A 14,509-nucleotide genomic window follows, 5' to 3' on the forward strand; every position below is an offset into this window, starting at 1 on the left:
TGGGATTCTCCAGGCAAGAATACTGGAATAGGTTGCCATTTCCTACTCTAAGGGTTCTTCCTGACCAGGGATTGAACCTGAGTCTCCTGCATTGGCAGGCTGCTTCTCTATCACTGAGCCACCTGGGAAGCCCGTGTGTGTGTGTATACACACACAATATCTTCTTTATCCATTCGACTGTTGATGGACACTTAGGTTGCTTCCATTGTAAATGTTGTAAATGTTGTTGCTATGAACATTGGAGTGCCTGTATCTTTTTGAATTACTGTTGTCATTTTTCTCCAGATACGTACCCAGGTGTGGAATTGCTGGGTCATATGGTAGTTCTATTTTCAGGTTTTTCAGGAACTTGCATACTATTTTTGCGTAGTGACTGCATCAATTTACACTCCCACAAATAGTGTACAAAGATTTCCTTTTCTTTACATCACTAACGTTTGTTATTTGTAGACTTTTTGATGGTAACCATTCTGACAAATGTGAGGTGATACCTCAGGGTGGTTTTGCTATAAATTTGTCTAATAATTAGTGGTGTTGAGCATATTTTCATGTTCCTGTTAGCCAACTGTATGTCTTCTTTGGAAAAATGACTATTTAGGTCTTCTGCCCACTTTTGATTTTTTTTTTTAAATTGAGTTTTATGAGCTGTTTATATACTTTAGATATTAACCAAATGTCTTTCAATTCATTTGCAAATATTTTCTCCCACCCTATTGGTTGTTTTTTGTTCTTTTGATGGTTTCCTTTGCTGTGCAAAAGGTTTTACCTCTAATTAGGTCTCATTTATTTATTTTTGCTTTTATTTCTTTTGCCTTATGGACAGATCCAAAAAATATCACTTCGGTTTATGTCTGCATATGTTGTCTTCTAGGAGTTTAATGGTTTCAGGTCTCACATTTAGGTCATTCATCCATTTTGATCTCATTTTTGTATGTAATATGAGGAAATGTTCTAAATCATTATTCTACATGTAGCTGTCCAGTTTTCCCAGCACCACTTATTGAAGAGACTGTCGTTTTTCCATCATATATTCTTGCCTCCTTTGTCATAGATTAATGACTATAAGTTAGTGGATTTATTATTGGACTCTGTTCATTTCACTGATCTATGTGTCTGTTTTTGTGCCAGTACACTTCTATTTGATTACTGTAGCTTTGTAGTATAATCTGAAGATAGAGAGTGTGATACTTCCAGCTTTGTTTGTTTTTCTTTTTCTCAAAATTTCTTTGGCAATTAAGTGTCTCTTGAAGGTGCATAGAAATTTTAGGATTACTTATATTAGTTCTGTGAAAAATGTCGTGGTATTTTGATAAGGATTACATTAAGTCTATAGATTGCCTTGAGTGGTATGGTCATTTTAATAATATTAACTCTTCCAATTTGAGAGCTTGGGATATCTTTCCATTTCTTTGAATTGTCTTCAGTTTCTTTTATCAGTGTTTTATAGTTCTCAGATAATAGGTCTTTCACCTCCTTGGTTAGGATTATTCCTAAGTATTTCAATTTTTTGACGTGATTTTAAATGGGATTGTTTTTACCTTATTTTTATGATATTTCATTGTTAGTGTAAAGAGAGGCAAAATTTTCTGTATGCTACTCTTGTATCCTGTTACCTTCCTGAATTCATTTAATAGTTCTAATTGTTTTTGTGTGTAGTATTTAGGGTTTTCTATGTAGAATATCATGTTATCTCCATATAAAGACAGTTTTACCTATTTTCTTTCAATTTGGGTATCTTTTATTTCTTTTTCTTGTCTGATTGTTGTGTGTAGGACTTCGATACTATGTTGAAAAGAAGTCATGAGAGTGAGTATTCTTGTGTTGTTCCTGAATAAAGTGAGAAGGCTTTTGGGTTTTCACTATTCAGTATTATGTTGGTTATGGGTTTGTCTACAATGACCTTAATTGTGTTGAAATATATTCTCTCTATACTATGATAAGAGTTTATATCATGAATGTCATCAAGTGTTTCTCCTACAGCAATAAAGATGACCATATGGGTTTTATCTTTCCTTTTGTTAATATAATGTATCACATTGATTGATTTGCATATATTGTATAATCCTGTGACCCTGGAATGAATCCAACTTGATCATGGTCTATGATCTTTTTTGTGTATTGATCAATGCAGAGAAATAGAGGAAAACAACAGATTGGGAAAGACTAGAGATCTCTTCAAGAAAATTAGAGATACCAAAGGAACATTTCATGCAAAGATAGGCTCGATAAAGGACAGAAAGGGTATGGACCTAACAGAAGCAGAAGATATTAAGAAGAGGTGGCAAGAATACACAGAAGAACTGTACAAAAAAGATCTTCACGACCCAGATAATCACGATGGTGTGATCACTCACCTAGAGCCAGACATCCTGGAATGTGAAGTCAAATGGGCCTTAGAAAGCATCACTACGAACAAAGCTAGTGAAGGTGATGGAATTCCAGTTGAGCTATTTCAAATCCTGAAAGATGATGCTGTGAAAGTGCTGCACTCAATATGCCAGCAAATTTGGAAAACTCAGCAATGGCCACAGGACTGGAAAAGGTCAGTTTTCATTCCAATCCTAAAGAAAGGCAATGCCAAAGAATGCTCAAACTACCACACAATTGCACTCATCTCACACACTAGTAAAGTAATGCTCAAAATTTTCCAAGCCAGGCTTCAGCAATACATGAACCATGAAATTCCAGATGTTCAAGCTGGTTTTAGAAAAGGCAGAGGAACCAGAGAACAAATTGCCAACATCCGCTGTATCGTCGAAAAAGCAAGAGAGCTCCAGAAAAACATCTATTTCTGCTTTATTGACTATGCCAAAGCCTTTGACTGTGTGGATCACAATAAACTGTGGAAAATTCTGAAAGAGATGGGAATACCAGACCATCTGACCTGTCTCTTGAGAAACCTGTATGCAGGTCAGGAAGCAACAGTTAGAACTGGACATGGAACAACAGACTGGTTCCAAATAGGAAAAGGAATACGTCAAGGCTGTATATTGTCACCCTGCTTATTTAACTTCTATGCAGAGTACATCATGAGAAATGCTGGGCTGGAAGGAGTACAAACTGGAAACAAGATTGCCGGGAGAAATATCAATAACATCAGATATGCAGATGACACCACCCTTATGGCAGAAAGTGAAGAAGAACTAAAGAGCCTCTTGATGAAAGTGAAAGAGGAGAGTGAAAAAGTTAGCTTAAAGCTCAACTTTCAGAAAACTAAGATCATGGCATCTGGTCCCATCGCGTAATGGGAAATAGATGGGGAAACAGTGGAAACAGTGTCAGACTTTATTTTTTGAGGCTCCAAAATCACTGCTGATGGTGATTGCAGCCATGAAATTAAAAGATGCTTATTCCTTGGACGGAAGGTTATGGCCAACCTAGATAGCATATTTAAAAACAGAGACATTACTTTGCCAACAAAAGTCTGTCTAGTCAAGGCTGTGGTTTTTCCAGTGGTCATGTATGGATCTGAGAGTTGGACGGTGAAGAAAGCTGAGCGCCGCAAAATTGATGCTTTTGAACTGTGGTGTTGGAGAAGACTCTTGAGCGTCCTTTGGACTGTAAGGAGAGCCAGTCAATCCATCCTAAAGGAGATCAATCCTTGGTGTACATTGGAAGGGCTGATGTTGAAGTTGAAACTTCAATACTTTGGCCACCTCATGTGAAGAGTTGACTCATTGGAAAAGACCCTGATGCTGGGTAGGATTGGGGGCAGGAGGAGAAGGGGATGACAGAGGATGAGATGGTTGGATGGCATCACCGACTCGATGGACATGGGTTTGGGTAGACTCCGGAAGTTGGTGATGGACAGGGAGGCCTGGCGTGCTGCAATTCATGGGGTCGGAAAGAGTTGGACACGACTGAGCGACTGAACTGAACTATTTAGTTTGCTAATGTTTTGTTGAGGATTTTTGCATCTTATATTCATCAAAGATATTGGCCTTTAATTTTCTTTTTCTTTTTTTTGTTTGGTCTGGTTTTGGTATGTGGGTGATGGTGACCATGTAGAATGAATCTGGGAGTGTTTCATCCTCTTCAGTTTTTTTGGAACAGCTGAGAATGGTAGGTATTAACTCTTCTTTATATGCTTAGTAGAATTTCCCTGTGAAGCCATCCAGTCCTGGGCTTCCATTTGCTAGGTTTTTTTTTGTTTTTTTTTCAAATTCAGTTTCACTACCAATGATCTATCTATTCAGATTGCCTGTTTCTCTTTGATTCAGTCTTGGCAAGTTATATGATTTTAGAAATAAGTACGTTTATTTTAGGTTGTTATAATATTATCTTATAATTTTTTTGTGTCTCTGTGGTATCATTTGTTATTTCTCCTCTTTCATTACTTATTTAAATTTTTTTTTAAATTAAAAAAATTAAACTTTTTGATTTATATTGGAGTATAGTTGATTAACAGTGTTGTGTTAGTTTCAGGTGTACAACAGAGTGATTCATTAATACATATATATGTATATGTTCTTTTTCAAATTCTTTTCCCAGTTAGGTTGTTGCAGAATATTGAGCAGAGTTCCCTGTGCTATTCAGTTTCTAGTTCATTTTCAATGGGAATTATTTCACATGTAGATTTATTTTTGATATGTTCATGGGGGGAGATGAGTTCCATGTCCTATTCTGCCCATCTTGATTCATCTCCTCTATTACTACTTTCTGATTCACATTGGCTGTTGGAATTTTCATCATGTCATGGTCATCCTCTCAGCCTATGGCTGAATCACCTTGTTTTTAGGTGTTTTCTGTGTTACCACTCCTTTATACCTGTTCTACATCCCAAAGCAAGGGTGAAGGAGTGATTATCCTTTTCCTGAACTTTTACAGCTCTCTTCTTAGCTTTCACTGTTCTAAATAGTATCCACTGTGAGGTGAGTTTCAATGATACTGCTAAAACTGTCCTCAAGACTCATGGCTGTGATCTTACTGCCTTTATTTTTCTGGTCTCTGGACACAGTTGAGATAAATTACACCTCTGTTTTCATTATTCCAGGTATATTCTTCATCTAAATTTATTGCCAAATCTAAACTGTATAACTTAAAAGGAAATATCTCAGAATGTAATTTCTCCATAATGTTTTCTCAAAAGGACATCATTCCATTAAATTGTAAGAAGATAAAATTTGACATTAAAAATTAATTTAGGAATTTCCTTCCCCCTTCCATTTAGTAAATGCTGTCTAAATTCTTGGCTGCAACAAGGACCAGAGCATTGAACTAATTACTGTGGCAGTTAGCAATCATTGCCTGTTTATTTGCTAGACTCAATATAAGCTCATCCAAAATTAAATTACAATAAATGTAAAATCCAGTATTATGCTGTATAAGGTCAATTAGTGCTTTCCATTAATGAGACAAACTTTCAAGGACAAATATTATTGAAATTCTAACTTGAGACCTAGTAAGTATGTTTAAAGCAAAGCAAAATAATATGCATGTTGATTTTGTGTAAACAGACTTGGGCAGCATTTTGGAAGGTACCCACATAATTCATATTTTGTGGTGCTATTTCTTGGAAGAGGGCAACATAGTTTAACAAATAAGAACACAGATTTTGGAGTCAAAGTGTCTGGGTTCAGATTAAATCTCTGGCATTTGCTAGTCATGTTACCTTGGATCAATTATACAAAATCTCTTAGCCTGTTTTGTCTCATTGGATGATAATAGAACTGGTAAGACTGGTTGCTGTGAGGATTACATAATATAATGCAGATAAGCACAGAACTATGTTTCATATTAAGAATTTGATGAATGGTGGCTATAATGAGTTTGCTGAAGATTGTATTTTAGTGGATTATTTTGACAGGAAGCTCATCCCCAACCAGCTTGAGAAAAAAGGGGAAGTCTGGAGGCTAGTGCTGGCTCCTGGCACAGAAAGTCAGTTCTTGAATGATATTGTAAAGGCTTGGTTCCTCTCCAATTCTTGGTCCTTTCTTTCATTTTTTTGATCTCATACATTGCCTTTGTTCTTATGTTCCCTATGAAAACATCAGAAAATTTCTGCCATGCCTTTTTAGTGACCAGATGCTACATCTCCCTCTCACATCTACTTAATAAGTTCTGTATGATGAAAAGTATCAATAACCTCCGATATGCAGATGACACCACACTTATGGCAGAAATAGAAGAAGAAATAAAGAGCCTCTTGATGAAAGTGAAAGAGGAGAGTGAAAAAGTTGGCTTAAAACTCAACATTCAGAAAACTAAGATCATGGCATCTGGTCCCATCACTTCATGGCAAATAGATGGGGAAACAATGGAAACAATCACTTCAGTTCAGTTCAATCACTCAGTCATGTCAAGACTCTTTGCAACCTCATGGACTGCAGCTCACCCAGCCTCCTATCCAACGCCAGCTCCCAGAGTTTACTCAAACCCATGTCCATTGAGTCGGTGATGCCATCCAGCCATCTCATCCTCTGTCATCCTCTTCTCCTCCTGCCTTCAACCATTCCCAGCATCAGGGTCTTTTCAAACGAGTCAGTTCTTTGCATCAGGTGGACAAAGTATTGGAGTTTCAGCTTCAGCATCACTCCTTCCAATGAATATTCAGGACTGATTTCCTTTAGGATGGACTGGTTGGATCTCCTTGCAGTCCAAGGGACTCTCAAGAGTCTTCTCCAACACCACAGTTCAAAAGTATCAGTTCCTCAGTGCTCAGCTTTCTTCACCGTCCAACTCTCACATCCATACATGACAGCTGGAAAAACTGTAGCTTTGACTAGATGGACTTTTGTTTGCAAAGCAATGTCTCTGCTTTTTAATATGCTGTCTAGGTTTGTCATAGCTTTTCTTCCAAGGAGCAAGCGTCTTTTAATTTCATGGCTTCAGTCACCTTCTGCAGTGATTTTGGAGCCCCCGAAAATAAAGTCTGCCACTATTTCCCCATCTATTTTCCATGAAGTGATGGGACCAGATGCCATGATCTTAGTTTTCTGAATGTTGAGCCTTAAGCCAACTTTTTCACTCTCCTCTTTCACTTTCATCAACACGCTCTTTAGTGCCTCTTTGCTTTCTGCCATAAGGGTGGTGTCATCTGCATATCTGAGGTTACTGATATTTCTCCTGGTAATCTTGATTCCAGCTTGTGCTGCATCCAGCCCAGCGTTTCTCATGATATATTCTGCATATAAGTTAAATAAGTAGGGTGACAATATACAGCCTTAATGTACTCCTTTCCCTATTTGGAACCAGTCTGTTGTTCCATGTCCAGAACTGGAACTGGACATTGAAACAATGACAGACTTTATTTTTTTGGGATCCAAAATCACTGCAGATGGTTACTGAAGCCATGAAATTAAAAGACACTTGCTCCTTGGAAGAAAAGCTATTACAAACCTAGACAGCATATTAAAAACAAGAGACATTACTTTGCCAACAAATGTCCATCTAGTCAAGGCTATAGTTTTTCCAGTAGTCATGTGTGGCTATGAGAGTTGGACTATAAAGAAAGCTGAGCACTGAAGAACTGATACTTTTGAACTGTGGTGTTGAAGAAGACTCTTGAGAGTCCTTTGGACAGCAAGGAGATCCAACCAGTCAATCCTAAAGGGAATCAGTCCTGAATATGCATTGGAAGGACTGATGCTGAAGCTGAAACTCCAATACTTTGGCCACCTGATGTGAAGAACTGACTCATTTGAAAAGACCCTGATGCTGGAAATGGTTGAAGGTAGGAAGAGAATGGGACAATAGACGATGAGATGGTTGGATGGCATCACTGAGTCAATGGATATGAGTTTGAGTAAGCTCTGGGAGTTGGTGATGGACAGGGAGACCTGGCTTGCTGCAGTCCATGGGGTCGCAAAGAGTCAGACAAGACTGAGCGACTGAACTGGATGAACTGAACTGGTGTGTTCAGCCAGGATTCCTATTTCTTCTATTGTTCAGTTTTTCAAAAAAGCTTTGTAAGACATGAAAAGAATCAAGAAATGGGCCCACAGACATATATGGCTCATCATCATTTTGATATTTGAAGCAAAACAATCATAACAGCAAACTGGCTTTTAATAGTTTCAAAATTAACATCATTTATTTATCAAATTTAAGTCTTGGGCACATAGATAAATATTTTCCTATCATGCCATTTGAAGGGCAAATCTCAGGGTGTTTAAACCCTTAGAGAGTTATCATGCAAAGTTTCTTTATATGAATCACTTTGAATTAAATATTAATAAAGCTAAATTCTCTCATTCTAAGGGTTTTGTGTGTGTGTGTGTGGTAGTGGGGGAAAGATAGTAATCTAATTCTGCCTCTTTCTTATTGTGAAAATTCAGTTATCTTATTTCTCAAGTAAGGTGGGTGGACTTGTTGAATGAAGGCCTTTTCTGTTTTGTTTGGACAGGGTAGGATGCAGTGTTCACAAGGTCTGTGAGATCTGGAGAACATCCGGATCATGGAGAGAAGGCAGGGTCCAGGTAGCATGGACACCATATATTTGAGCAGGAGGTTCAGGGTGCTGATGTCCTCTCTTTACTTATATTTAATGGTTCGCTTAATACTTATCATGATTTCTTGGGCAAGAGAAGAGTGTTTTATCAGTGTGACACCTCAGGGGAAGATCTCCGTGTATAATAATTTACACTAGTAGGTACTGTAGTACCCTTAGTCCCAGCTAAATTGGGGCCTTCTCTATCAGCATACCTCTTCCCCTCTAACACACACTTCCCCTTTAACACACTACTGGGTGTCCTGATCCTCACCCTTTCATAAGGACACTTGTGAAAAAAGGACAATCCACAGGATCACTTATTAAAGATAGAGATCAAGATATTTGGGGCCTGGACTGGTGTCTTCTTGCTGGGTGGGGTCAGTGGGTGATGTATTGACCATAACAGAAAGGAGATTCGTATTGGTGAAGTAGGAAGGAACACATGCAGATCTCAGCTCCAGAATATTATATTCTGTCCTAATTAGAGACATGAATTCTGGTGGACGGAGATAGAGCTGGGCATATAGCACAGATAGAATCAGGGACTCAGGTATCTCTAGAACTTTCTTGCTCTGTTAACTTCACTCTCAGTAGAGACTAGATTTATCCAGAGTGGCGACATGGTTGCTATTAGATCCCAAGCTTACATCACACAACTTCTCTCTCAGTAACTTTCAACACTGGAGTTGGATCAGCTCTTCATCAGTGTCTGTTTAAAAAGTCCTTAGGGAAAAGGCTGTGAATAGTTCACTTCAAGCCTTACTGATGAACTATGGCCTGGGGAGAGAGTTAGGTCGGAAAATGGACATATTCTTGGGTGAGTTGGGAAATTCCCATGGTAAGGAGAGAGGGACATTGTACAGATAGTTCCACAGTGTCCTCTACACAAATCCATCAACAAGAGTGGCTGTAGTTACAGATGTCATATTTTAACTGATCTAGTCAAATTGTTAAATTTGGAGAGTCTGGCTCTCTGATCATCAGCTGCAATATTCCACCTCTTCCATTTTCCTTTACATTCATTTTCAGTCTCACCAAAACCAACAGTGGATAATTCAGAGGACTTTTCCTTTCCCCACATGCAGCCTGCAATATATAAGATTTGTTGGATTTAGCCCCATACCATTATCTGCTGTTTATTACTTGCTTCCCTTCCTGATAGATTCTTTCTTCCTCTGGTTGGTCTGGATCCAGTGGATGGCTCTAGTGACTTCTGTATGCAGCTCTCCTGGAGGTTTGCACTTTGACTTTTGAGGCAGTTTGTGGCTGCACCCAGGCCTCCACCACTTCTCAATTTTTCATATCTCATCTGCTCATGATTTATTTTCTTCACTGCTCTCAGGGAAATCATCCTTTATACCAGTGTTCAAAATCCCCTGGGACTCCATTTCTTCACTCATTTCACTTCAAATTTTGTGACCTGTCTGAATCTATTTTCCCTTCTTTGGAGCCTTTCCATGGATTGGCAGTCAAGCTACTTCTCACTTGGCTTCCTTTCATACCCCGCATAACAGCTAGTTGAAATGTTTACTGTGCATTTTAAGCTGTATGTCACATAACTCTAGTCCCTAGCATAGAATATGTAACCATACACAATTTATTGAATCCATGAACTAATCAATTATTGGCTGAAGAAATGAATTTATCATAGGGGAAGCTAGGATTGAAATGTAAATAGGAGTATACAAATACATATATTGCACATATATATTGAGTTCCACTGAGCACCTAGATCCTCATGGTGAATATTCCTTTCTTATTAATTTACAAAATATTCCAAGAAATAATGAATCCACCTAACCTCTAAATATGTTAATAAATAATAAACCATGGCATACCATCTTAAGATTTAGGTAAGTAGTTTCAATTTCAATATTAAGTTGGTCTCACTGAAAAAGCAAGATTAATCATGAAGTTATCAATATCTGTTTCACAAAATGGGGTGGGGAAAATCACTGTATAATTTGATGAAATAAAAATGAATACAAGGCCTGAAACTTATTTACACCAGTTAATCAATACATGAGATAGAGGGTATCTGAGTACAATTATTAATATATATCAGAAATCTTATCAGCTATGACTTATAAAATGTTCTAGCAAGTTTGAAGTACTGGTAATCATTTGGCTTAAATGACTATTGAATAAAAAATGAGCTGTTACACAGTGGATGTGGAGGGATCTCAAATAGGGTAAGTTTATGCTATAATTTGAGACCAGCTAGAATTTATTTTTTAGAAGTGATTCTTTGTGAAAATAGTAAAGGATCTTTGGAGTTAGCGGCTGGCATTATATATCAGTGAAATTAAAAAGATCATATAAAAGGAAAACGAGGCACATGTAACCACATTTATTCACTAAATAACTGTATCCTTGGGAATGTGAACATCATATGATGCTTCATGAATTCTGCCCAACCCCCAAGGCCTCTCTAAATGCTCCCCCCATCACACCTCCCATCAGCTCCTTTATATATCACACTAGTCTTTGGCCGCTGTTGATGGAGTCAGATGAGTACCTCTACCTGCTCTGTGTGGATTCTCCAGGGCAGCAATGGACTCTAGGATGAGGCATCTGCCAAAGGCAGGAGAAACATTACAGCACTTTCTTCAATGCAGTTGCATCCCTGCTTTTGCACATGGCACTTGAATCCTTCCAGTAAATTTTCCTTTTCTGCTGAAATCTATTAAACATTCCTTGCTGCTGAGGCTATGGTGAGATATGGTAGCATTGAAAACAGTTACATTTTCTGGAAAATATTTGGCAAAAGGTATGTTAAGAATATTAAAAATGTTCATATCTGTATAATCGTTTATACCACTTCCAGGACTGTATCAGAAAGGATTTATCAGATTCATGTACTTGAATGTTTATGTACAATATAATTTATGATACTGAAAAATCAGAAAAAATTAAATGCTCAAAAATTTGAATACTAGCAAACAGATGTGTCTGTATTTTGTAATGTTATACAGTTACTTATTTATTTTTACATTTATTTGTTTGGCAGTACCCAGTCTTAGTTGTGGCACACAGGATGTTTAGTTACAGCTTGTGGGATCTAGTTCCCTGACCAGGGGTCAAACCTGGGTCCCCTACATTGGAAGCATGGAGTCTTAGTCACTGGACCACCAGGGAAGTCCCCTACAATAAAGACTCAATAACTGTTTTTCTAAAACAAGTATTAAATTGTTTTAGAAAAAAAATTTAATGGTGTAGCAAACTACTATGCTATGTCATTAAATGGAAAATTTGCATACAAAATACATTATGATTTCAGTATCATGATTTAAACATGTATGTGTGTCTAATGAATACAAGAAAAGTAGAACAAGGTACCCAAATGTTAAAATGGTAATTTTTGAGCAGGAGAACTAAATACGACTTTTTTTTTTTACTGCTTTCTTATATAGTCTATATTTCTTACAATTATCATGTATGTGAATAGAAAAACCCTATTAAAATTTTGTGTAAAATAATGTATTATTTTAGTGTTATAAGAAACGAGTTTTTTCTTTGTTGTATGACAAACTTTGGAAAATTCAAAATGGTATATTTATTCCACGTTGTGCAGTGGAAGAAAGTGTGTTCTTTGTATTTTCAATAGCAGGATATTAAATCTAAAACCAACAGTATTCAACTATCAGTTGTCTCAAGATTTAAATGGAAATACATTTGTACTTATCCACAGTTGTCTTGTTTTAAAAATAAACCAACGTCTATTTTAAGTAATGAAGATTAAATACATTGCAATAACATTATTTTAATGTGAATATAACTTTGCCAAATTTTAATAAGATAACGGCAGTTTAGAGAGATACATGCACAGGTTGAATATATACTTTTTAAAACAGTAAGGTGTATTTTATGATATATAATCTTTTCACCACAAAATATATATACTTCTCAGATCTGAAATAAAACTAATACTACTACCTGGGACTGGAATAACACCTTTACAAGTGATTTAATTTTTATACATGACTACAGTAACATCATTATACAAATAAGCCACTCAGCTGGCATATTTTGGCAGTGTGAATCTATAAGACACGGATTGGATTTCATAAAAGCTTCTGAAACCTGACTACTACGCTTAGCAAGTCTTTGTATGAAATGTGCAGTAGCAGGTACAAATGGGCCGCAGTTGCTAATAGCTAAATAGGCACGAAAGCTTTGCTGCCCTTTGGAAATTGGGCATGGCAGTCTTAAGCTCTTCTCTCCTGTTGCTCCTCTTGAGGTTTAACATATTCTAAGTACTTTCATGTGGGAATCAAAAATAACAGAACAAGAGCAGACTAGGGAGAGGACATTTCTCCCAGTAAAATTTTCCAAATCAACACTTTCATCCAGTTTCTGACATCAGTTCTTTGAGTGGGCATCATCTATCTAATGCAAAACACGGCAGAATGTGGCTTTGCCTTGTTGAGTTGCAAAGGGAAAGAGCTTTTGTTCAGAACTGTAGACAAGTCAGTTCAGCCCACATAATCTATTTTCTCCTCAAATTCTGAAATGTAGCCCATGCTCACTTGGTAGTGAGGTGTTGTACAAGAATGTTTCTCTTGCTCCTTCTTTAAGATGACTTCACAGACAGGTTTCAAGTGTGTCACTCAACCTCAATGCACGGGGCAGGCTTCTTGGTAGAGGAGTTTCCATTTTCTGAGGGGCGGTAGGAGAGTGTGCTCATTTTTGTTGACAGGTTTGAGTGGGATTTGGCCTTTGGCGGAATGTATTTCAGAAGCTGTAGAAAATATTTTTTAAATTTTTTCCCTAGAAAGCCATAAAAGAGAGGATTCAGGCAATTGTTAAAATAAGCCAAGCAAATAGTGATGGGCATGGCAGTGTCAACAATATCTTCAATTTTACAGTCATGGATGAGGCCCAACTGAATTAACACATCCATAAAAGTGAATATCTGGTGGGGAACCCAGGAAAAGAAAAAGAAAAGCACGATTGCCAAAATTATCTTGAAAATATCATCTTTTCTTGGTTTGTTCTTCTGAATTTCGTAAGCCTTCTTGAGGGTCTTCCAAATAAGAGTGTAGCTTGTAAGAATGATCAGAAAAGGAAACAAGAATCCCAGTATATTCTTGGTGAGGCCCAGCCCTACCGGGAGGGTAGAATTTTGGGATTCGTAATGGAAAGCGCAAACTGTGATATTGGTATTCTCGATGAAAAATACATTGCGGTGGATTATAGTTGGCAAACTGGCCAAGCCTGCCAGCAGCCAAATAATGATGCAGGTGACTTTGGCCACAAGCATTGTGCGCCGGAGGCGGGACTTCATTGGGTGAACGATAGCCAGGTAGCGGTCAATGCTTAGACATGTGAGTAGAAACACACTGGCGTAGAGGTTGAAACTGACACTGGCTGAAGCGATCTTACATAGGTAATTGCCGAAGGGCCAGCGGTATTCCATAGCAGTGTAGACAGCCCACAGTGGCAAAGTCAGTAAAAAGCATAAGTCAGCCAGAGCTAAATTCAAAAGAAAAACACTGGCCACAGTCTTCAGTTTCATGTAAAAGTAAATGACAATCACCACCAAGCTGTTTCCAAATATCCCCACCACAAAGATAATACTGTATAAAGTAGGGATCATGATAAATATGTAATTGTGCCTTCCAGCTTTGGGACAGTCATCTTGGATTCTCTTAATACCATCTTCGGTGGAAGAGTTGAGGATCATTTTGATCTCTTGGGTTAGTCAGTCTCAGACACTATGCCAAATGCACCTAGAAAAAATAAAAATGAAAAAGGTGAAAAAAATGAAATTTCCAGTTGTAAACAAATAGTTTTATTTCTTATTCATAAATACAGTACCTCAACTTTAGTTTTAGGAAAAAAAATCAGATCATATTTTCTGGAGAAAAATCTGTGAGCAGATAAAAATCTAAGATTGCACATTTAAATTAAATTTCAGAACACATTGCTTTTCTAGGGAATGATAAATATCCCCCAGATAGTGGAAGTGGGGTCCTAGGTGAATACTCACATAGGTCCTTTGCCTTTTTTTCTAAGAGTAAATCCTAGATTAAAAAACATAATATAAATCTCAGAAAATACTACTGAATTAAATTA

General features: G+C 37.4%; 2 protein-coding genes across 4 annotated transcripts in view; one reads left to right on the forward strand and one right to left on the reverse strand.

The window, feature by feature from the left end:
• Positions 1-14,509, forward strand: part of LOC145539796 (uncharacterized) — a 634,383-nt gene that overhangs the window by 175,200 nt on the left and 444,674 nt on the right. The gene's annotated exons all lie outside the window — the stretch shown is intronic.
• Positions 12,175-14,509, reverse strand: part of AGTR1 (angiotensin II receptor type 1) — a 52,851-nt gene continuing 50,516 nt past the window's right edge. For all 3 annotated transcript variants that reach the window (XR_014077962.1, XR_014077961.1, XM_081573948.1), the window contains one exon: positions 12,175-14,163. Coding sequence is in view for 1 of the 3 variants with exons in the window: in XM_081573948.1 (XP_081430074.1) it covers positions 13,038-14,117 (1,080 nt within the window). In the remaining 2 variants the exon portion in view is untranslated. The remainder of the gene's footprint in view (positions 14,164-14,509) is intronic.

Source organism: Giraffa tippelskirchi, chromosome 2 (genome assembly GCF_054371585.1).
Source record: "Giraffa tippelskirchi isolate mGirTip1 chromosome 2, T2T-mGirTip1v1.2.pri, whole genome shotgun sequence".
Lineage (NCBI taxonomy): Eukaryota > Metazoa > Chordata > Mammalia > Artiodactyla > Giraffidae > Giraffa > Giraffa tippelskirchi.